The 25,705-nt window shown below is 39.0% G+C and overlaps 1 protein-coding gene across 1 annotated transcript; it reads left to right on the top strand.

The window, feature by feature from the left end:
- Positions 1 to 2,673: 2,673 nt before the first annotated feature.
- On the top strand, positions 2,674 to 21,871 carry LOC118789709 (double C2-like domain-containing protein alpha). The gene is made up of 12 exons (XM_036546262.1): positions 2,674 to 2,685; positions 3,026 to 3,090; positions 8,209 to 8,549; positions 14,717 to 14,796; positions 15,200 to 15,274; positions 15,375 to 15,484; positions 17,271 to 17,397; positions 17,932 to 17,991; positions 19,245 to 19,444; positions 20,297 to 20,378; positions 20,770 to 20,866; positions 20,952 to 21,871. Exons 3-12 carry the CDS (start codon positions 8,213 to 8,215, stop codon positions 21,086 to 21,088), a joined length of 1,305 nt encoding a protein of 434 aa, XP_036402155.1. The 5' UTR covers positions 2,674 to 2,685; positions 3,026 to 3,090; positions 8,209 to 8,212; the 3' UTR covers positions 21,089 to 21,871.
- The last annotated feature ends 3,834 nt before the right edge of the window (positions 21,872 to 25,705 follow it).

The raw sequence follows: 25,705 nt of genomic DNA, 5'->3' as shown, positions 1-25,705 counted from the left end.
ATATAGAATATGCAATGCAATATAGATCATATTTATTTACAGCTTTGTTTACAATTTTAGCTTCAATGTCTTATGGGACATTACATATTTATGACATTGCTTTTATGATAATGCGCTAATAGAAATTAATATAATAGCAGGGAAGCATTAATGTAACATGCTTTAATGAAAGGAACAGTTACATTTTTCAGAGAACTCTGAGAACAAGCTAACATGAGAATCTATATATTTCCCCCCTTTTCCCACCAATTTTCTCCTGTTAAGAATACCCCCTCCCTTTATCTCTGCAGTCATGATACCAATGGCTTTGGAAGCTCCCCCTGTTGCCTAGCAACAGACCCTGAGAATTCCAAAAGAGACCATATAGAGATTTAATATTTAACACTTTTTATGGTTGTGTGAATGGGCGTCTGTGTATGTTTCAGTGTCAGTCAAGCTTGCTGTTTGAGTGATAGTGCTAATGTAATGTTGAATCTACAGTGCCAGTCAACGGGTACAGCCTGTATTGACCTCTATTTATCAAACTCCAAGACATCTCAGTAATAGTCGATTAGTATTGTCAATCAAAGCACTCTGTAAAATATCAATATCAATTACCAAATATCATTTCTGTATAATACATAATAATGACAAAATTCAGTGTAGTTCTCCTGCTCACTCTCTGTCTCTCTTCCTCTATTGTCACAGGGAGCAATTCATATCTGACAACACAAAAATGTGTGTTATTGTTAGCAATAATCGCAGTTAATTAATTGAGTTTACTGCAGTTCAGGTCCAATTTCATGCACATTATAACCCGTCTCTCTTTCTCTCTCTACCTCAGTGCCATACTGATATCCAGTCAGGATGCACTTGATGTGTCCCCTGCTCTCTCTACATATGCCCTGTTCTAGGCTATATCTGTCTCACCCCTTCTCTCCTTTTTCTCCTCCTCCTCCTCCTCCTCTCTCTCTCTCTATCTCTCATCTATCTAGCCAGAGGGTATGTTTATGACAGAGGTAGCAAATGAGGTAGCAAATTCTGGACCATTGTATATTTGTATATTTAATCAAGGGAATGTTGTAAAAAGAGGGCAAAATTAAGAAGGCATTTTATACATTCAGACAGCCCCAAACACACAAACCACAGACTCACTCATTCTCACAGACCCTCTCACAGACCATATGTACATTCTCACATATACTGTAAACAGGATCTCCTAACAAACAGGCATGCGGTTACTGCTACAAATGGGCACAGTGTAGCACATGCACACTTATATGGACCAGTGTATAAGTACTGTATACTTACTTGAATCTATAGAATGCACCAACCAAATCGTTTCCATGGTGACAAGAAGGTCAGTGTAAAAGGAGGCAATGTTATTGTTACCAGTTTGTTGTCTGTCTGTGTCAGTGTCACTGTCACTCTCAACAGTGTGATTCCCACTCTGTCTCTTTCAAAGTGATGTGTCAGTCAGCTGTAGCATCCTATCAATATTTGCCTCATCAATAAAACAGTCATTGCGTGGTCATTCAGTGTATCAGTCAAGATATTAGTAAACTATATGAGTGAATAATTTAGGAAGCCAAGTAGTATACATAATTCAACTGATACTAAAACAAGTACATTGATCAGTATATGCAAAGTACAGATATTCAGTGGTAGTTTGTCCATGTACCACAGGGTTTTTGTGGTCATTAGTTGTGACCATTACCGTAGCCCACTGTTAAATAGCTCAGTATCTTAGAAATTATTTTTATTGCTTGAGATTATTTGTGGACTTTTTGAACTGACTGATAAAATGATTTTAATGAACACTAAACCTGCAAGGGGGGGGGGGGGGGGGGTGGGTAGAGAAGAGAAGGGGAGGGGTAGTGAGAATAAGATCAAAAACAAACAAATACCCCCAGAAACAGAGTGAGAGAGAATGAGTGTGCGCATGTGCACGCGTGCAGAGAGAGAGAGAGAGAGAGAGGGAGGGCAGAGAAAGAACAGTGATAAAATCCCTTTGGCACAGAAAGACAGGGGAGAGCATGTGCGTGGGTGGGACTGAGAGAGACAAGCAAAACATGAGGAGAGGGCTGAAGCAATTTTAAGGAAAGCAACTGCAAGTTAACATTCTCATCTCAGGAAAACCTTCACACTACAAATTTTGTATACATAGGCTTATTCATTTATACTTTTGACTAACAGACACTTTGAAAGGGAGCAGTACATGGCAAAAAGGAGTTAGAGAGAAACTAAGAAAATAGGGAGAAATAGATACATTATTTCCCTACATGAAAGAGAAAACAAGAGAAAGGGTGTTTTTGGTTCTGTCCATTATTGACAGAGGTGTCATTAGAGTAATTATACAGAGAAAGACAGAGATGCTAATACTGGCTCATAGTGTGTTACACTACAGTCACATTGCACTCAGGCGTGGAGAGAGTGAAAGACAGATAGAGGAAAAGAGTGAGAACAAATCAGGGGTGGAGAGAGAGAGAGAGAGAGAGAAAGAGAGAGAGAGGGAGAGAGAGAGCATCTGTCTGTGGTGGGAGGGGTGTGAATGCAATATATACACACTGGCTGGACGCTACAGTCCATTAACACTGACACAGAGGATTAATGCACACAGACCAAGAGGATATTGTAATAATTGAAATACTGCATTGAGAAAGAAGGAGAGTGTGAGAAAGAGACTGAGGGAGAGAGAGACGGAGGGTGAGAGGGAGGGAGGGAGGGGGTGAGAAAGGAGAGAGAAAAGACAGTCACACACATAAAACAGGCTCTCAAGGAAACATCTACCCATCTACTCTCCTCCTTCTGTTTTTCTTTCTTTGGTTCAACACACCTTCTACCCTCTGCTTACTCTCTCATTCTCTGCTCCTCCTCACTAATTCTTTCTTACCTCCTTGCTATTTCTCCCTTTTTTCTATTTGAACTTTGTCTTAGTAATTCTATAGATATTTAATGAATAGTTAATACCCACCCCTTCCCTCTCCCTCTCTCCCTCCCTCCCTCTCTGTCTCTCCTTCTCCCTCTCTTTTTCACCACCTGTTAGTGCAGACCCCTTACTCTGGGATTCACTCGTTTATGAGGGAGTTTAACACTCACGCTATCACAAAGGTAAGGAAAAATTCTTTCTGGAAATATTTTATTTATCACTTCCTCTTTTCATGCCCCCCCCCCCCCCGTTTGTTATTTGTAATTTCTATTCATTCTTACTCTGATCTTTTCCTTCTAATGATCAGTTTGGCTTCTTCCTTCATCTCTGTTTTATCTCACCTCTCTTCTTCTCTGTCTCTATCTGTTTGTCTCCCTCTCCATCTCTCTACCACTGCATCCATAGTGTCCAGTCCATGTGTGCTGCATTAGAACCCCCCCCCCCCCCCCCGCCCCTCCTCCTGTTTCTCTTAGTATCAGTGTCAGTGTGTCCAGCCACTCCATGTATATACTGCATAACCCCCACCCCACCACTCCCCCCCTCCTCTTTCGGTCTGTTAATCTGCATTGTTGCAAATGTAAACCTTGTTTTTGAACATAAGGAAGCAACATAATGTGCAAAATTGCATGAACCCACACATAAAACACACACGCGTACACATGTGCAAACACATGTTCACACACACAACACAACCCAGTGCTTCTAGATCCTGACACTCTATCAATGCAATTACTGTGAAGTTACATTTACTATTTAAAAGGTAGTATAAACCATACATCTATTATGCTATGCTACTCTATGATTGTTACATTGGAATTAAAACAGGGAGTGACAGACTGATGGGCAGAGAGAGTAAGAGACAGAAGCAGAGAAAACCAAGAGACTAAAGGACAGGGAAAGAGAGTGCAAAGAAAAGAAACACACTGACAGAGGAGAGAAAGATGAAGAAAGTGAGGAGGAAGACAGAGCAAGCACCAGAGCGTGAGAATGAATGTGAGAACGAATGTAATTCAAAGTGAAAGAATAAGCTGGAGAGAAGGCGACAGAGATGAGTTACCCAGGGAGATAAATGTTACACAGTTTCTTAACATGTACTTGTCTATCATGGCATTCCAATGCATGCTCAAGCTTGACTTCAAAATCAAATCCAGAATCACATTCACATTCACAATCACATTTTGCAGTGTACGCGTGGTCAAATTCAGACGTGATTTCATGATGACATATGATTTCAGCACTGGCCAACAAACTGATAGGCTGATATAAAAATTAAAAATGTTCTATCCTACGAAAGACTGACAGACAGTAATGATGACAGCAATGATAATGGTAATGAAAATGACTGCAGTACTATTACTAGTAGTAATGTGATGATTATAATAATTTGTACCATCTTATAGTTGAAGCTGCGTGACTTTCATTGCGCTCCCTTTTTACCAACATTTCATTAATGTATCTCAGTTGTTAACCTATATTTTTTTTATATTTCCCATGGAATAGCTGTGACGATGATAGTCACTCTATAGGAAAAAATGTTTTTCACACCTTTTGATGCAATGTTCAATGTCTGATGTCTGACAGTATGTGTTGGTACATGCGTGGGAGTTGTGCTGTTGGAACGCTCAAGACCATTTGCATATGAGTTTGAGATCGTTTCATCTGATTGCTTTTAGTCTATCTCTCCTTCTTTTCCTTTTATCTCCCTCCATCCACATGTTGTCAAACCTGATACCTGGCCTCAGGTGTAGAAAATGAAATATATGGTCGATCTTTGTACAGTCATTGAGAATTATGGGTTTACATCATGCATTTCATTGTCAAATGGTCTTAGTTGATGTCATGGAATGGTGTGGTTTGAGCCCTCTCTGCTGAAATGTTTTATTATTTTTATTTATTTATTTTATTGATTTTTCATTAGATAACGAAGTGGTTATTTATGAGGGAAAAGGGCACTCCCAGATCAGACCACCAGTAACGTGACCATTGCAACAAGATGACAGAATTTCTGCTACATTCTGCTGAGTTTGTGTTACTCTAAATGTACCAAGAATGATGATATGACAACTGACTCTGATGTTTCTTTTAATACCTGAATTCATAAAAAGACATGAATTGTCCGTTTTTCTCAGAGTCAATTCAAAAGAAAAATGAATCCCTCAAGATGTCCCAGTGTAATGCTCTTTTGTCAAGTAGCCCTGTCTACATCCTCATCAGTCTCCAAATAATATAAAGTGCAGCAAACACCTTGATTAAAACAAAAGTATTTGACCATGTTATGCCTCTTCTCATGATGCTTCCATGTCTGTCTGTAAGATATTTGACTAAACTGAAAAGAATATCCTTAATATTTTAACTGGTTTGTTAGCTTACGTAATGTTATTAATTCCTTTTTTCAAAACATCTTGGCTATTTTGTATTGCTTAATATTTCAGAGCAACACAAGAATGTGGCAGTGACATTAGTTACAACGGTCCCAAACTAAGAAAGGACCAACAACAGAACAGAAGAGGGAGGGTACCATTTTTGAGTGTCCCTTCTTTGTGGGCTCCTCTGAAAGCATTTTTTCTTTGCAGCTCTGGCTTGCTCTATAGGGAAATTTGAGGGGTTTACCTTGCTGAGCTGTACCTATCTACCATTGCTGTACCACAACAAACTGAATTTAATCTAAATGATAAAACTGTTGTAATGTCTGAATCCACTAATTCAATGACATAGTGTAATTTGGGGATTTTTAGGATGGAAAATGTAATGATGTCACAGGCAGGACCCAGGCAATTAGTAGTAAGCCATGGACAGATGCCAAATTAATGTAATAATGATTGTAATGACTGCTTTTTGCAATCCTCATTACATTATTACGTCTATCTACATTTATATTTGTAATGGGATTTTTTTTTCCATTACCATGATCATTTGTTATAATATAAAATTGCCTTTATCTCCTGATTTATCCTTCCCCCTTTATAAAAAAAAATCAAACATGTTGTTTCTTAGCTTTACTATATATTCCACCGGGTTTATTTTTAAATGCAAATGAGCTAATTTGAATCTCTCATTCAAATAGTAGAAGATAGAAGATGCTCAAACTACCTCGCTATGTTTCCTGGGGACTGGAGGCAGAAAGTAGCAACGCTGAAGGGGTCACTGTCCATAGCTTCTGAAACATCATACTGAGGTTGTAGAATAGTTTTACACACCAATGGAGAGTTCTCTGCCTCTGAGACAATTTAACACAATTAACTTACATATTATATTCAGAAGAGGTGTGAGAAGGAAAAACATAAAAATAGAGTTTTTTTTTTTAGGTTTAGTAGCACTAAAGAAAATCTAAAATTAGGTGAATTAACTGTCATAAAAAGACAATTAACACTACATATGATACAACCAACTCAGAGAAGATTTAACTTTAACACTCATAGCTTAGTAAAAGGATAGATTCCAGGGAAGCAGCCTTCTCTGACAATAAATGTAGATGCATGTGTGTTTTGATTAAATTTGGTATACAACTTAACTCACCCTTTTTGGATTTCATTATTGCAGTGCACGTCATATCAATATATATCTCTTTATAAGAAATGGCTTTACAGTTCTGTCACTAGAAGACTGTCTTGCCAAACCAGAAAGCCTGTTTATGCAGAGTGCTTTTGAAAAATTTGTTCCACCTTACTTGCTGCTTGTAATCTGTGGGAACATTCTCTCTGTGGGAACATTCTCACTCACTTAGCTGCTTTTATTTCCTTTTGAACATCTAACAAAATCTCCTCCTGCAATAGTGTATTTAGGCCTACCATCTTTTCCTCTCACAACTCAATACATGTGCAGATTCTTTTTGTTCAACATCCAACGGGTCCGCCCCTGCCTCACTATGTAATCTATGCAGCTCCATGTTCAGGCCCTGGTCCTCTCATGCCTGGACTACTGTAATTCCCTCTTTGTTTGTTTTCCTGCTTGTGTCATCAAATCCCTACAACTAATCCAGAATGCAGCTGCACAACCATCTCCCCAAATGTAGTCAAGCTACACTCCTGCTCACTTCACTTTATTGGCTTCCTGTTATTGCTCACATCAAATTCAAAACCTTGGTCTTGGCATATAGGACAGTGAAGGGGACAGCCCCCCTCATACCTACATTTGGTCTTCAGACCATATATATATATTCCACCAAAATTACTGGGATCTGCAACCATGGGGCAACTGACTGTCCCATCCCAACGGGGTCACTGTTTTCAGACATGATTTTTATCTGTACTGGTCCTTCAGTGGTAGAATGAACTCCTCCCAAAGGTTAGGACAGCGGAATCACTGACCATCTTCTGAAGCAGACTGAAAACCCACCTCTTCACACTGCATCTCAGTCCCGCCTCAATCCCCACCCCTAACACATGCACTTGTACAACATGCTGTTTATTTTACATGTAGTATCGCAATCCATTTTGAGTTCTGTGATGTAGTGACTGATTTAAGGTAGCATACTTGGCTTCCCTTGTCTGATCAGGTTGCCAAAGTTAACTTATGATGGGGCTTACATAGTGTTATGCTCACACTCACTGGTCTGGGAGTGTTGTTAGCCTGGTCTGATACTGTTGCTCATTCAACTTGAATGGATACACTTCTATTCATTTGTGCTGAAAGTTGCATTGGATAAGATTGTCTGCTAAATGACTGTAAAGTAATGTAAAATAATGTCCCTGATAACAAATTACAACAAATAATATACCTAACTGGCCAAGCAGTCCATGACCTATGTGATCAATTTGTAGCCTTAGTCATAATTCCATGTTTATTTATACTGCAATATAATGGTCCCCATGGTATCATTGTTTAAATGTTTTTTTTTTCTGGAATGTTACCATTGTCACTTCTTGCCTTTCTGTTTGTATCATCATCAGTTGTATTATCTACTTTAACAATCATTTAACATGATTTTTCCCTGATCAACACTCAACACTGAGCCCCAGTTAGTCTGAAAAAGGAAACGGAACAGTGTCGAGTAAAACTTGAGTCACTGATTCTGCACTGTATTCAAAGATAACAGTCAAAGGAATTAAGCTTTCAAAATTAATTCAAAAGTAATTTTGGTCCAGTCAGGGAATTTATAAGTCCCTGAACTTCCTTCTTTTGTTCATTGTTATATTCAGCCTAAACCTATACTTGCCACCTCAAGATGTGTTCAGTAATTGATTCAGTTTGTTTATACAGTGCTTTGCTCTTTCTCCTGTAATAAGAGAATGCAATTTCCTGCTTATCAGATTTCATAGATTTAATCATTTAATCAATTTAATCATCTCTCTCTTCTTCAGCTCTATGACGGTGCGCAAAGGAAAGAAACTGACCATCTCCATCCAGGAACACATGGCCATCGATGTCTGTCCTGGCCCCATCCGGCCAATCAGACAGATCTCTGCTTATTTTCCACGCCTCTCCCCAACTTCTTCTACCTCTGAGCCCCTCTCCCCAAATCCAGCTGGATTTCCAACAGCCCTCAGTCCAGCGGGCGGGGCCTCAACGGGTAGCGGTGGCCTGTTGTCTCCTGTGTTGCCGGGAGCTACAGGGGGAGGGGGTGGTGGAGGTGGGACTCTGTCTGCGATGAGCAGCATGGACACGTCCATCGAGATCGACAGCTGTGACAGCGATGACAGCAGTGAGTCTTAAATTTCATCATTACTTCACTGAGAAATAAAAGAAAGCCATTTTGTACCCTTACATTTGTAACTGCTACTAATCATGGCCACTAGGAGGGTTCTTACCTAGAATATAAGCCAATTTTATCACACTGTGCTGTGAAGAGAGTGGTTCAAGAAGCGGAATCAAACCCAAGAAAATTAGAGATAGCTTCTTTCCTGAAGAAAGTCAGCCATTTTTGGATATAACATCTGAAATCCAAAGATTCATCAGTGGATAGCAAAATGCAAAAAAAGATAAAAATATAGGTAATCTACCAAAAGGGGGGATGATTGTGAAAAAACAGACACATTTAGAGTCAAGTTATGTACATAGGCATGTGCTCATGCATATGTATACACCTATTTTGTGTGTGTGTGTGTGTGTGTGTCTGTGTGTGTGTGTGTGTGTGTGTGTGTAAGAGAGAGAGAGAGAGAGAGAGAGAGAGACAGACAGAGCAAGAGAGAGAGGCATGCATGAATGGTAAATGGCACACATAAGACATGCATAAGAAACATGAATTCCACACCCAGGGCGATTTTTACTGGGTTTTAAAAAGTCATGCTCTATAATAGCCAATGGTATATGCTGCACCACCCCACTGCTGCCACAAGAATTTCTCCTCACAAATGCCTATCTTGGTGGGATATTTATTACAGAAATCACACAATAGAATTGCAGCTTAACAAACTGTCACAGACAACTTTGGTTGGGACCTTTGTTACAACACAGCTATAGAGCTAACTGAAATAATAAACCTGATGTAAAACCCATCCAGTAGTATAGGTTTTTGGTTTAGTAGGAAGATTGAGGAAGACTTTTTCTCCTTGGTAATGCATACTGTACACATATTTAGGGATAAACTTGTTCTTATTTGCAGCTCCCATGGACATAGATTTGTGTTTCACACATCATTTGGATTTAAAAAGTAAAGTTTTGACACATAGCCCCAGCTTACACCTTTTGTCAGTTTTGAAACCTCATGTCTGGAGTTTCAGCGCATGGAAATGTAGTATTGTGGCATATTCTTTTAAAGCCATCGTGATATAACACACACTCTAAAAATACTGTTACCTTTAAAATTGCATGTTTTATTTCATTTGTTTTATAGTTAAGTTTAAATTGTGTTAAATGTGATATCATTTCCAAGAATGGAGAGCATTCATTCACATATAAGTATGTTTTGGCATATTTAAGACCAGCAGCGTTTTTCACCTGGTAGACACCCACATGTGGATTGACGTGTGAATCAAAACTCACTTAGCATGAGGTGAATGGAACCAGACAGCAAGTATTTGGCCTCTGTGTTCTGTTTGTACTGGTCTTTGAGCATTATCAAATAAAACTCATTGGGTTGCAAACGCATAAGCTCAGTTTCAGTGGAAACATGTAGATTGCTTCATACCTTGTCAAGAAAATATGTTCATTTGTGCTGGAGAACAGTTGCTTCGGACATAAACCTTAATCCAATGTCCAAAGGAACTATAAAGAAAAATATTATTTCCTTACATGAAAAATGTCAATAACAGTTATCAAATGCACAATTGCTATGCAAATAACTATCGATAGCCACCATTAGTCTTCCTCAGTGTGATATAGATGACTAAAAAAGATAAAATAGATAATAGAGTGTCATACTGTGTTTTTAACTGACAAGCTTTTCTACACATTGACAGTAAGTAATAAAGACAGTCCCCACATCCCCAATCAGCATATCTGAGAATTTAATGTTGGCTCAATATCATTTTATTTTTTTGCACTGTTGCATTGATTTTTGTCATCGCAAACAGCTAGATCTGCCTGGACGATACCATAAATACATTCAGTGGAAAATGATTATTTAAATAGGGAGGTAAAATACATGGCCAATGCAGTGTGTGGGTTTTAAAATTATTGTAATTCTGCTTGGAGAGATCCTTGATGACTTCTGACATCTTTGAATGTTGTACAATAGTTACAGATTATAGATTAGAGTTATATCTAACACCCCAGAAAACGAAAAAATTAGCATTTGAGATAGTATATGTCTAAAGGTACTTAAAAACGTAGGCCAGTTTATTAGAAACTAGAAAAAAAGGGGTTGCTCTGACCCAGGACAGATGCGTTTAACTTGCATCTCATGTTAGTGAATGTATTATTTGGGACAGGTCAGAATTAATCAGGAAGAAAATGGTATCAAAGGGATAGGCAGCATAGCTCCCAAAGTGGAATATCATCCATAACAAATCTCCTGGGCTTCTCTGATGGGACACAAAATGGATTGATTAAGATCAGGCTGATGATATTATAAATGTAGCTTCCCAAAAAAGGGTTTCACAAAGTGTACATGCATGCTTTATTTTCACACCGAATGAGACAGTTTAGTTCTTTTATGGATCAGGACATTGTGCTGAAGCAGCAACACCAGCAGAAGCAATAAAGCTATCTCCCGCTGAAAATAAAACTTCCGAAATATATTTTCCTCATGGGCACTATATGAATTTCTGAGCTGACCCTTTGGAAAGAATTTTTAAGGTGGTTCTTGCCTTTGGCCTCCAACATCACATATTTGAGATTTAAATATGGTTAAGAAAATGGTCTTAATTACCCTGATAATCTAAAAGTTAATTAAATATGGAAAGATTAGTTTCTAACCATCTTTTTTATCAGTTGGTGCTCAAGTGATAGAGCTCCAAGGTTTTTCAAAATATCTGTAGTATTAGATACAATATTTGTATAAAATTAACTAAATAGTCTTACCGACTCCACCTAAAATCTCATAATGGGAGTTGTAGGTGGGTGTCAATTTACAAGTTAAACTTGAGACTTTACATAAGGTTGATTCTAATTAATTTATTTGTTTAATTGCTAATGTTTCTTGTGTGGTCTCTGAAATTCTGTATTACCCATCATTCAAATGGTCTCATATGAACTGGTCAAATATGAATTCAACAATTTTGTCAGGCAAAATGAGTACATGTAATCTCCATGTTGTTTACTATATTTGAAGAAGAGGCAAGAGACCCTAATTTTAAGATACTTGGTTTTAATCATTGAAACATATTTGGCAGCATATTGATTTAGAGCATTGTGATGCTGCCTGTTACTTGTAGGTGCTGCATGTACTCGTTAACTATTCTAAAAGATATGAGGTCAGACTACTCAAAATGCCATGACTGTGACAGCCTATAGAAAGCTACAAAACTATAAATGACAAGTGAGTGGAGGAAAATGTTAATATATTGGTGTGGGTTACTATCATGGCAGCATAACAGAACTAGAGTCACTGAATGTAAATGCCCCCAAGCATTGAACCAATTGAATTCCCATACACAGTACATTCCTTCAATCAGTGCCTACACTTCATCCAGTTTTTTCAATACATGACTATGCGGGTAGTATCAAATATACTGACTCGCAATTGATTCATTTAGTCCCTCAGATTCCTTCAGTCATTTTAATATGTGACTACGAGAACTCATATGATATGAGATTACTGTATTATATGCATGCACCATAAGTTTTGTAGTTACTCACTTACATGTGAGTGTCCGGAATCTCTTCTCTCTTTTATTTTAACCATACTTTCACAGGGTGGTTTGGCATTCTTTTCTTCACTTTCTCACACTTAGGCCTCACAAAAGCATACATTGTACCAATTTTTAGTTGCACTAGCCAGGGTTACCAAATAATAGTAGCTCTTTCCCCATCTTAAAACTTGTGCTGTTCTTTGCAGTTAAGGCTTATGAGTCTGCAGGTTAGCCTGCTATCTTACTGGACACGTATATCTCTCTGAACAGAGTCCAAAAGAAAGTCTTTCTGTATTTCTGTCTTCATCAGGGCTCTCACTTGACCTGTAAGTTTTGGAAGGGTGTTTGAAGACAGGATTAGGTCACTTCTATCATTATGGTGTGTTTGTGGATGACAAGGGGCACAAAGTACATCTGCGGACTCCAGCTTGTGGGAACATGAATTAACTTTATTGAGAACTTGCCAACATAACATAAAGGACACTTCTTTTAGAGGAGTAGCTGGGGTTTTAGGATAGTTGTTTTCACTGCAGTTATCACTACAAGGTCAAAGTATGCAATGAATATTAATTAATATTGTGAATATGTTTGTTGTAATACAAAACATCATGTCAAAGAGCATAACAGTCTAAAAACATAAAATCTGTTATTAGGTATTGCCTGCATGTGTGCATATTTACTCATAAATTCATTCCTCTGCAACAATTAAATTAACAGAATTTTGAGATAAAGTGCAAGTTCATGGGAGCCAGTTAGCTACAGCTAGCATTACTGACTTGAGATGGATCAGTTGTGGCTGTTCAAAACTACTCCCCTGTACTGCACCCCGCTAAACTAACAAAAGCTAGAATATATGACAAGGTCTTTTTGGATTTTTGATTTACATGTACAATCAAATTGGTTGGTGGGGTAAGTAAAGATTTAAGTAAATATTTGCACACCACTGTACTGGAGAAACTGAATGAATCAGAGTGTCAGTGAACCAGATTGCTGTCATTGCACAGTATTCTGTGTTTGTGATATTTGCTTTTGAAGTTGTGCTGATCAATGGTGAAATAAAGGGAAGCTGAGTCCTACCAGAAAAAAAGGTTTGACTGATCACATTAAAGTAGGAATCAAACTTGCTATAATGTACCAGGGATTCAATTTAGAAAATGACAATCAGTACAAATGTTATCAAAATCTTATTCTATATTTTGTGGTCACTGTTTTGGTCACAAAACTAGACTCCATGTCACCCCCTGTCCCTGCCCCTTCCCACTAATAAAGCCCTTGGCATGAGTTCTGATTTCCAGAATGCTGTCATTTTTGCTGCCTGTCTGGCTGAAAAAGAACATAGTCAGCTCACTACCTTGCTAAAACATTATAACTAGCTAACCTGCTCACTCAGTTGGTTTACAACTTCATTATTTAGTTTGGTAGGGAACAAGCTCAATTGATGTTAAAATTCAAACAACAAAGAAGGCTGCAAATGAGGAAATTGTGTGAATGTAAGACAACTATTTTGTTTTCTTAACATACCAACCTAGAAATATTGGAAATATTGGCCTCTGAATACACTGAAGCTGCTAAAAATACAGTCAAAGGTCATGACATGGTGTTGAATCAAATTATGTTGCAGCCAGTTTTGTAATTGGTGGTATGTTAGTAGCATGCACATATGCATTTTGGAAGACAGCACTGGCCTACATATTTTAAACGGTATCAGTGTTTGTGACCCAGTCTGTGTGAGAGAGCTAGACACATTCTTTTTCATCCACAGGTATTAGTCTGTCTCCTGAGTGCTCTCATTTTACAGTATTTCCTTATTTGTTTGAAGATTTCCTTTCTTGTCAGACTTTGAACTTTTATAATTAACTGTCTCCGCATGTAGTAAAATAGTCTGTGAATAACGGTAATCCATCTTGTTCGCATCATTGCTATCATAAAATCATGTCTCACAGCAGCAGTGCAAAATCCCTTAAACCCCTTTAACTCTGCCTGACTGGCTCTGCCTTACACCTAACACATGTGTCAGTCACTAGTGGGTGGGTTCACTTATCCTGTATAAATATCCTAAATAAATATTTATCTTGTAACATAAAATTTGAAATATAATGAAATGTTTATTTTTGCTAAATATTTCATTCTGAGACTAAGATTCAAGAACACATGGATATTGAAACTGAATCTTGAATCTTTGTTTTTGAAAACCCATATTTAAGATACAAATGGATCACTTAATTTTGAAGCTTATTTGTAAAATTAATTTTAAATATTCATTTTTATAATTTACATATAATGTAACATTCATTTTCTGAAAAATTCTTAATTTTGAAATCCAAATGTTGGATTAGGCTTTATAGATATTTATTAATTTCATTTTTAAATCTTTGATTAAATATTTAATTGAGATGTTCATTTTAAAATAAAATAATTATTTTACAAACTCTTATTTAATTAAACATTATTTCATCTTGTATTCTCTGTATGAAGTACCATAAATAAATAATTTCCCATCAATATTCTGTTTACAGGATGACTCGAACAAAGCATTTAAGATAGGTTGTCTATTTTTTTTTCTTGCATTAGACTTAAAAATAGACCAGATTAGGACTGCATGGCTATGATAATTGACTTTGGTATTGTTGGGTTTCAGCATCCCTGGGCACCTTGGAGTTTGACCTTCTGTATGAGAGGGCAACCAGTTCCTTGCACTGTACAGTGATCAGAGCCAAGGTACCTGTCTTTCTCACAATTTGCACACTGCAGTATCTAACTAAAGTCCTTGTCTAGCAGGTTCTTCCATCTATTTCTCCCCTTCTGTATGTTTTTTATGTTTTTTCCTATTAGACTATGTTTATTCCTAATGCGTTCACATATGACTGTCATATGACTGCATACTGTATTTCTGAACCACACGTCAGGGTCCTGGTTTCAAAGCCATTCTCACTTTTTCTGCAAATCCCCACCAGCTTCCTGAATTGTGCTTAGTGTAATTTATCGCATCTCGCCTGGTTTCTCAGTTTGCTCTGCTCTGGCCTGTTGTAGGCCCTGTCTGCACTGCGGTGTAATGCCTCCTATTCCCTATTCTCTCTCCCCCCCCCCCCCCCCCCCCCCCCCCTCTATCTGTCCCTCCCAGGGTCTGAAGCCAATGGATTTCAATGGTTTGGCAGATCCCTATGTCAAACTGCACCTGCTTCCTGGAGCCTGCAAGGTGAATTTCACTTTTATTATTAGAGTCAGTGGATGGCAAATCACTTGTGGCGGTGCCAGCATTCTTATTGTGCTGCATTAGCATGCCTGCTCTCTCCTAGGCGAACAAGTTGAAGACAAAGATTGTGCGCAATACTCTCAACCCAGTGTGGAACGAGACGCTGACCTACTGTGGCATCACTGAGGAGGACATGTACAGGAAGACGCTCAGGTATCTGATTGGTCCGCCATTCTGATTGCATCTGTTTTTTTGCATGTTGTCTTTGTCCACAGTTTCTATTTTTGTTTCTCTCTCTGACACACAAACACAGACACACATACACACACACTCTCTCTCCTTGCTCTCTCTCACAACTGGAGTGACAGATTGAGGTCAGAGTAACTTCCAGGGGGTATTTAATTTTATTGACCCCCAAGAGGTAAAATATCACCATCCATTATGTGTGTGGCTAAAAGTCTTTCAAAGTATGCGTGAGAATAGAATAGAAAGGAACTGAATTGAAAATATTTATGGGTCCTAAAGGGGAAATTAACTTACCAATAGCAGCAGACAGAAGATAACACATTAGGACAAACCTACTGCTTTTTCAAAACCCACAATAAGGAATATTTCTACATCAATAAAATGAACATGCAACATTGCAATGGACTTATGAAAATGAGTGTTTCTGTGTTCATGTATCTATGAATATGACTGTTTATATTATACAGACCTTTATATGTGTTACCTTTCATGTCTATATTCCTGTGCCTCTCAGTTTGAAACCTCACCGCCAGTCTGACTCAATATCCTCTGCAACTCTCTAAATGCTTGAATTAAATTGAAATTGTAGACACTACACAGTGGAAGCACTTAACTGTCATCCATTGCAATAATATTGAAATGATCACGTATGCAGCGAGAATCATTTTCATTAGAGTCTGCCTCCATTCTGCTTTCCACTTCACTTCCAGTGCTCATCATCACTGCATGTGCTGTTGGATTCCTCTCAAAGGAGGGAGTGTGTTCCTATAATATGGGTTAACTAGGCAACACAAGGTAAATTACCTCTGTCTTGCTAAATGATATTGAGTGGTATCCCAGGGCAACAGCACTTGCCAATCGCTAGCGCTTTTACAATTTTAAGTTCCAGGCGTGCAAGTGGCTGTTGACAGGAGGTAATTTGGCCATTTAGCTGCCTGGTCATGGATTCAGTTAGGGGCCAGACTGAGACTGGATGCACAGCATGCTGTTTCCTTGGCAAATCCAGCTGCTTGTCTGGGTAGAAAGACTATACCCTTCAAGCAGCTTTAATTCCTGTGACCTTTTCATTGTTTTCTATTTGTTTCTCTCCAGGTGTTTTTCAGCTATGCCTTACCCGTCTATTAACACGTGGGAGGGTGCTGGACTGTCTTATCCTGACATAATAAATAGAATACAGTTTTACTGTGGTTATCAGAGTCGGAATCATTTATATCTCTGTATCACATGGACCACCTCTCTTAAGCAAAAATCCAATGATCTACTTAAACTATTTCAGCATTTGTGTTTTTCATCTATTATACATGCAACTGATGTTTAAACAGTTGCTTTATGTCATACAGGCCTTGGATTCTTTAATTATCACTAGTAATACTAAGACTAGTAATACCCTGGGGATTTCTTGCCTCTTTCTCTCACATGAGTGTTAATGTGCTGCTCAATACATGAAATATTCAGCATGTATATTCCAGCAGTCTGCATGTTCCCTAGGTCAGTCACTGTAGTATCCAATCAGTCAGTGCTGATATGATATGATATGATATGATTCACAAAACCCCCTTGTCCTAGTGTCAGTATTAATGACTACCAAAGAGTGCTCTGACATGTATATTGTTACTACACCCACAACAATGTTGCAGGAATGTTCATTTCCAGCACGTAACAGAGGCGTGCAGAGAGAGCATTGGTTGGTCAGTCATGTCCACCAGTATTGACACCATATATGTTGTATTGAATGCTCCATGCTCTCTCTTAGGGTGTCAGTCTGTGATGAAGACAAGCTGACCCACAATGAGTTTATAGGGGAGTCACGGGTTGCACTGCGTCGGGTGAAGCCAGACCAGACTAAACACTACAACATCTGTCTTGAGCACCCACCTCCGGTGAGTTGGGGGGGAACGTGGGAAGCCTGGCTCTGTGTACATAGTAGGGAGACTGTACACAGCTATGCACAGCTATGGCCAACATGTTAGCATGGTCTCACACTGTAGTCTTGGTCACTTCATCTCCTGTCATTATGCATCAGTCAGTTGCATAGTCTGCTCTCTGGAGCATAACGGCAGTGATTGCCGCATTTGGTTGTGGTGAATTCTAACCTGGAAAGGGATGTCTGTCAATCAGACATAGAAAACCCTTTATGTATTCTGCCAAAAATACTGATTACAGAATTCCCAAGCTTTTTAGTGTTGGGTGCATACTACACAGCACCCAAAACTGTTCAACGATGCCTCTAATTAGAATCTCATTCTCAGAATTAGTACGCTTCTCTATATAGAGTAGAGTGATAAATGAATAAAGAAGCTCACCTTGCCTTTCTTCTCTCTCTCTCTTTCTCTCTCTCTCTCTCTCTCTCCCTCTCTCTCTCCCTCCCTCTCTCTCTTTCTCTCTCTCTCTCTCTCTCTCTCTCTCTCCCTCAGCTACCCTCCCCTTCTGCCATGAGTGCAGCACTCAGGGGGATCTCCTGTTACCTGAGAGAGGTATAACTGTTTGTCTGTTTGTCTGTGATCATCTTTCTTCATTGGGATGTTTATACACCTGTCAACACGTATGCAGCTGCATGCGTGTGTTTTTGTGTGGACTTCGGTCCATCTTTTTCTGTCTGTAGACAGTGGTGTATTTTGCCAGGTGTATCTTTCAGAATGTGTGTCTACTTGTATCTGCTTGCTTTTGAAGGAGAGAAATGCCACAGTTATACCAAAGCAGCCCCAGGCAAGCACACAAACTGTAGACAGACTAAACACTTCTCTTTTGATCCTTTGCCTTACATATGGAAAAAATAATGGAATGTGGCATTAATATTACATTACTTCGTGCTTTTGTTTATTGTTGATGCCAAATTACAGGATGAGTGTGATGTTGCTGTTGCTGTTACCATTATTTTGTCCATTAATTTTGTTACTTTTCTCGTCATTGTTGTCACCATCTGTTTTATAGATGTGGTATGTTTGGTGAAAGCGAAACATAACTACTACTTCTAAAGATTCTATGTTGACCAACAACCAACAAGAATAATTTAAAAAGACAAGATTCAGAGAGACAGCTCTGGAGGACTACGATTCAGCGAGACCACAGGGACAAATGAAAGCATGGAGGGGGAGAGAGAGACTGGCAAAGAGAGAGAGAGACTGATAGAGAAAGAGAGAGGGTTAATCAGTATTCAGATACTGCATGTACAGCACCAGTGCTAATGAGGCCCTGATGTTTGCCAGAAAGAAAGAGAGAGAATGTAGGAGGGAGGGAGAGAGGGAGGGGGGGATAGAGAGAGGGGCCTGAGGACAGAGAGAAGACAAGGAGAGCGTAAGGGAGGAATCAAATATTGATTGTGTCCTATGGAGTGTTTCCGTTTGACTAGATAAGAGGGAATGAGAGATAGAGAGATAGAGAAGAAGAAGAGAGGTGTGGAAAGGGTAGACACATAAGCACAAGGAACATATGTGTGTGTATATATATATATGTGTGTGTGCGCATTTTAAGTGTCTATGTGCATATTTACATAATATATACTCACATGTGGTAAAGCACTAATAGAGTGACTCGCTCTGTTCTGCAATATTTCTCTCCTTGTCACATGCTGCACTGTATTTCTCTCTCTTTTCTTTTTAATGAGAACATTCCTTTCAATAGACTCTTCAGTACGCTTGTTTTCTGAGTCTGTGATTTTATCCTATGGCTATGCTCTACTGTAAGTCATTTTGTGGATGCTCCATTCCCTGCTGTGTCTCCTTTACAGTGGGAGAGCGAGCAGCAGAGGAGTCTGGAGGAGAGGGGGCGCCTCCTGCTCTCCTTGCAGTTCCTGCCCCCCTCCAGCGAAGGAGAGGGAGATGGAGACCCCAAGGAGAGGGTGCGCAGTGGACTGTGCGTGGGAGTCCGCCGCTGTGCCCACCTGGCTGCTATGGATGTCAATGGCTTCTCTGACCCCTATGTCAAAACGTACGTGGGGGGATGTCACCCAGACATCAAGATATGTTTTAAGGCAGAGGAGAGGTGTGCATCTATAGGAAGAGAAATGGAGAGACAGACAAGGGGTCAACATCAGAGGCAGGGATACACAGAGAGGGATAAATCTGGAAGGAGTGTGTCAGTGTCAGCAAATGCCTCAAGAGGCTGGTCTGTAGACAAAGAGAGAGGGGGAAGAGAGGGGACTCGGACTGACATGCACTTACAGACACAGGATGGTTTGTCTCTTTGTCTGTTTTGGACCCAGTCAATGTCCTAGAGGTTCCCCTGAAAAGAGTTAAAACAACAAACCACATCTCTCTTTCACTCGCTCTCTCTCTCTCACTCTCGTTCTCTCTCTCTCACTCACTCACTCTGTCTCACTCTCAAGCTCATCGTTTCTTCAGATAAATGTTCCAAACCAGCTATTTCCTCAGGCTAAAAAAACAAAGATGGTATACAAATAGACACCCCCCCCCCCCCCCCGCCTGCCACCACCACCAACACACACATCTGTATCTCTCCCGCTCTCACTTCTTCTCTGATTCACAGCACTGTTTAAAAACAAGCATACTCTGTGCTTATATTTAAATAAACATTTCCTGGAATTCAGTGAGATGCCACTGAATATCAAGAAATTTTAAGTGTGTGTGCGCATTAGTGCACATACTTTGTGCTAACCGCAATTTAAAAATCCACATCAAAATTTCATGGAAGTCAATGTCATGCCACCATTTGTGTGTGCATGCCTGCATGCCTGCCTTGCATCAGTTAACCTCCATGTCCTAGTCTGCCTTTGACAGCAGTCTAATTTCCTTTCTCTACATTCCCTCCTTTCCATATCAGGTACCTGAAGCCAGACCTGCACAAGAAATCCAAGCATAAAACAGCTGTCATAAAAAAGACTCTCAATCCAGAATTTAATGAGGTACTCAACTGTATGTCTGTCGTTCAGCAAGGAAGTGCATGTTTCATAGCACCCAGTAATTAGTAATTAGCACCTACAATAAACACAATACATGATCTAGGTATGCAATGAGTGTAGATATGTCTGGATCATTTGAAATACTTTAATCTGTACTCTTAGTCTTAATTCTGTCAGTTTCTTTTGCTGTTTTTTTTTTCAAAACATAAAGGGGGAAAAAAACTTAATAATGAGGCAGTTATGTTTGATATTTACTGGAGTCTGTGCTATCTTGGCAATTGGTTTCCTGTCTTTGAGAACACATCCTGCCTGTAATTTTGTATTGTATATGTGTATGCTGAATCTTTATTCTCTTTTCTGCCAAATCTTCCCATACCAACACACCCTTCATTAGGAGTTCTTCTATGAGATCTCTTTCTCAGAGCTGTCTACTAAGACTCTTGAAGTCACTGTTTGGGACTATGACCTTGGGAAGTCCAATGACTTTATTGGTGAGTAACTTTATTATTATTAGCCATGAATGTTACTGTTGTTGTCATTATAACCATAACATACTGTGTTATGTGTGCATGGTAGGTGGAGTTTCTCTGGGATGTCACTCACAGGGAGATGCGCTGCGTCATTGGGTGGACTGTTTGAAGAACAAAGGCAAGAAGGTGGAGCGATGGCACACGCTGACCAATGAGCTGCCAGGATCTACTTACCATGACTGAAATGGCCAAGTCCACTGTATTACTCTTGGCTGCAGCCAAGTTCATGACAGGACAGGGCATAGGTATGAAAGAACATGTATTGCAAGTAGCAGTGGAAGGATTAGATATACATGTGATTATGGTAGAGTGCATCCTGCCCTATTACCATTATTTTATATTACCATTGTTTTCATTTACTTTCCTTTATTTTGCCACCTTCATCAATTCCCTATTCCTTTCTCTTGCAATAATATGCTGACTATTGAACAATGCTTCCAAATACAATTCTAAGTGGTCTTAAAATAACAGATATTATTGTTAAAAATGCTGCCCATATATGGTAATCTACTTATTGATAATAGCAATTATAAAAAATGGTTCTTCCATGTAGGCTGTTTCTGTGTGAAATCTGGGTAAATAACTCTGCATGTTAAAATATTGTTGCAACTGTCGTTCTGTTTCCCTGATGCCTATCCATGTCTATAGTTTTCTTTAGAGTAGGTTCTGAGTACACCCCACAATGTCTTGCTCATATTTTTGGCAGCGAGCTCACCACTATTTACTTTGATAGCCCCTGTGTTCTTGTCAAGTCAGATAAATTTCTTTAGAGTTATTGAAAAATGAAGTGACATCTATGACAACCTCTCCGGTGCTGCGTACAGTGATTTTGATAAGTCTCCACAAATTAGTTCCGAAATGCTCTAAATAGACATGACGTTTCTGCACAAGGCATTGTGGGAAGGCATTCCAACCTATTCTGGTCTGTCTACCTCCCTTATTACCCCCTCTCCCTCTCCCTCTCCCTCTCCCTCTCCCTCTCTTTTGGTACTGATTGCTCACACTTCTGTTCAATGTATTGGTGTAAATATTTATTTGCTAACTTCTTATTAACAAATTATTGTTATCAATATTTGTATCAATAAATCAAATATTTAATCATTTAATTTTAATTTATTGCTTTTACTGTAGCATTTGGATGCAGAATGCTTGTTCTTACAGAAATTTATTATTGCTCTTTATTAAATGTATTTGATTATTATGATTATGACTGCCTTGAATAGACATCTTTAATGTGACCTGCAGTTCTCCCACTGTGCCTGTACAGAGTAAGGGAGCACACTTACTTAGTGTCAATGGCGCATGTTGATCTTCAGTGGTGTTTATATATTGTGTCTCTCACTCAGGCTGTGTCACTGTGCCAACTACAAAGCATGTCTGTTTGTATGAGTGTGGATTTATAATGTTTAATAAGTGTTCCTGTTGCTCTGGTTTTGTTTTGTTTTCGCAGGGATGAGGGGACAAGGGGTAATGTTTATATTTCTATCAGGTGTTTACGTACAATATCAAATAAATTTGGAATGCAATGAATTCCATAACTATTGTGTGTTACTGCCCTGGTCTCTGTTTAGCATAGGTTTGGTTTTGCTGCAAAACAAGAGTGGCAATAGGACTCCCATTCGAGCCACAGTAAACACTCATACCTCATAGTGATGTGGCAAACAAAAAGTCATTGAGTTCTACACAATATTTTTCTAATAACATTTTGATACTGCTGATGCAGTTATTGGCTTGAACAGTCTTTATGTGAATAGAAAGCAGCTAGGTGAACCATTATAAACTGAGTCATCAGTATTATTATTAGTATTATTATTAAGACATTTTTAGATGCCTATGTGCCTCTGGGTGACTTACATCATGTAACCGATATTCATAAAAGCACCCTAGTGCTGAACAATGAAAGACAAACAAAAATAATCTGTTTATTTAAACTGTATTTGATGCAGGTCAATACATAAAGCATAACAAAAGAAAACAGAGCAAAGAGAATAACAGCACAGGAACACTGTTACTTATTAACCCAAGCTAGAAGGCACAAAGAAATAACTCTATTAAAACTCAGTTTTGTCCTCCATAATCACCCTTTATACATCCAAAGACTGTATTGTATTATACACACCCTACAGACATTTCACAGGTGAAAGATCAATTCCTGCAATCCACCCTCTCTGAAAAAATGATGGGCTCTGATGGCCTGTAGTGACTGTGGATGAATTTCACAGTTATATACCACAGATGATGGCCGAAGCTCACAGTTATAAGATAAACCCCCCGATGTTGTTCCAGTGCATGACTGAGACACTGTAGCATGACACAGTAACAGTACCAAAAACGGTGAAGAGGGTGACTAGAGACTATATAAGATGTAGAGTCTGATCCCTGACTGCTCTTTTCGGAAGGAGCACAGACACAGTAATTAGTAATGTCCTGCATCTGGTAAGCTGTATGGCCTCAACCTGGAGTTTAACTGGAAGAGCCTGCACAGTGTTACAGCAGACCATAAATCTCTGAAACTTCTGCAGAGGACCATTTGCCACTGACTTTATCCACTGAGGTCATTCAAGTGAGGGCATATGAGGAATCAGAGCTCTTACCTCATGCATTGAAGAAGTATCTCTAACTAAAGACAGATCTTGACAGAAGAGGGGGACAGCCGTGATAAGATGTACAGCACACACAAGACCGCAAACGCCTGTTCCCAGCTTAAGCACATTTTCTGTGAACAGCCCCAAGTTTAAAACCAGTGCCAATGGATATGCTACAACTAGGAAAGGGTGATTCAGAGGTGATTTGATAATCACAAAGAACATGTTTTTTGAGTTGAATTGCATAATTACCATGAATATCAATTTTAATTAAGGATCATGAATTGGTAGCTGATTCCTTTCTACTAGGTTGCATCTAATGTGATGATGTTAACTTTATGAGCTTACAAAATCAATCATAGAATATAAACTCTATCTCTCCCACTTTGTCATTGTGACAAGAAGCTTCAGAATGTGGGTTTTGTGATCTGTTGACAGAGAGTATCTTGTTGGAACTGTTGTCATAAAAATGATTTATAGTGACAAAACCTCTTGTTATAATTAAAGTCATTTAATATGATATTCAGAGTACTGTAAACCTAATAATGCATCAGTTTCTGATGGGTGATCCATACTGAAATGAGCATGCCTTTCATGATTTACAGTGTGTCCATTTCAGTAAGGATCACCCAGCAACAGCAGATTCAGAAACAACAGGCAATACAAAGGTTTGCCTCCCACATTTTTGCTCACAGAATACCATTGTTAAAGAATACACAGACCAGACTGATTATGTGGGAGACCATCTGGATTTTCAAAAAAGGCAAAGCAAAAGCGTATGTGGTTAAACCAATGTTATACTATTAAAACTACACATGCACCGCCCCACCCCCATGCCTCACACCACAGAGATGCAAGAGTGTCTGCTGAGGACAACAAATGACAGGTGATTTGGCAAAGAGGCTATGCAAAACTTTACAAGAATGTCATCTAATCTGGATATATTTTACAGAAATTCTGTATGTCAGCATGTTCAGCAAGCAGGATGATAATGTGAGAACATGAGGCCATGGTTTCTGCCGTGGTCTTTTATTCACTATGCAATGATCAGCTGTCCCTGTGGTAAAAGGGGTTCTTTACACTTTGTTACTGTTTTCTTAGTTATTCTCTGAAAATTACATCTATTATCTAGCATTCTATAAATGACATCTAACCATGCTTAGTGGTATCTTTGCTATTTTTCTGTGACTATCCAATTTAACGCAAAGGGAAATATAACCATGGCTATGTACTAGTTGGCTAGCCCAACATTGTACTGTACATTTGGCAATCCTTTCTTTTTGCAGAATTCTTTGGACTCCACTCTGTCTCTTGCCAATATTTGATGAACTCTCTCAAGCTACACGGAGTCCTCGGCAAATATGGTGCCATTCAATTTCCGCATCCTGACACTCTCCCAGATGCACACACACAATGTTCCTCTATATCTCTGACATTTTCACGTTTGTTTTGTACATGAAAGCATGATGTTGTGTAAGCATATGACAGGTCATTCAAAGTGCATGCGTTTCCTGGAGCACACTCTATTCAGCCAGAGGCACCTGCAGGGTGTTGCCCTTTCATGTTGCTGCTCCAGGTGTTTTGTCTTTGATGCCTGTTGCTGATTCAGACTCACCAGGTGAGGGCTCCACATGTGCCCTTGATGCAGCTGTGCCCAATCAATAAAGAGGGGCTGTTTAAACTTAAATGGCATTCAATAAAAGGTTGGATTTGATTTGATGACTAAAGTCACTTTCTTAGAACTGTTATGCATACACAATATATCAAAACGTTTACACCCACCCCCCCGTACAAAAATAGAAAACGGCAGAATTTTCTCTAAAAAAAACTTTGCTGTGGTTATAGAATATAAGATAAGATAAGATAAGATATCTTTCTGTCTATACATGTAGTGCTATCATTAATTTAATGATTAATATAGTAGTCTCATGGCAACATCTGATATCTTATTTAAAAAGACATTGAAATTAATACTTTTAATATCAACAGTTTCACGGTGAGGGCTAACACAAGATCGGAGAAGTGTAGCAAAGAGTACTCAACTTGAAATGGCTCTCAAGTTATCTTAAACAGTCAGGCTGAGAATGAACTGAAAATATCTGTACTATATCAGGTCTTCCCAAACTTGGTACTGGGGCCCCCTGTGTATGCTGGGTTTTATTCCAACAAATGTTGTAGTTAGGCATCAAATACTCACTTTAGCTTACTGAAAACA

This window comes from Megalops cyprinoides, chromosome 1, assembly GCF_013368585.1.
Source record: "Megalops cyprinoides isolate fMegCyp1 chromosome 1, fMegCyp1.pri, whole genome shotgun sequence".
In the NCBI taxonomy this organism is placed as follows: Eukaryota; Metazoa; Chordata; class Actinopteri; order Elopiformes; family Megalopidae; genus Megalops; species Megalops cyprinoides.
The sequence above is the reverse complement of the archived record's forward strand: the minus strand, read 5'-3'. Positions and strand labels throughout refer to the sequence as shown.

What these genes read in the sequence shown, in the direction of transcription:
- LOC118789709 (XM_036546262.1), top strand. Translation starts at nt 8,213, where the DNA reads ATGACGGTGCGCAAAGGAAAGAAACTGACCATCTCCATCCAGGAACAC. An exon ending in TCTCCTGTTACCTGAGAGAG is followed by an intron (nt 17,992 to 19,244) that starts GTATAACTGTTT and finishes TCTCCTTTACAG; the next exon opens with TGGGAGAGCGAGCAGCAGAG. An exon ending in TCTGACCCCTATGTCAAAAC is followed by an intron (nt 19,445 to 20,296) that starts GTACGTGGGGGG and finishes TTTCCATATCAG; the next exon opens with GTACCTGAAGCCAGACCTGC.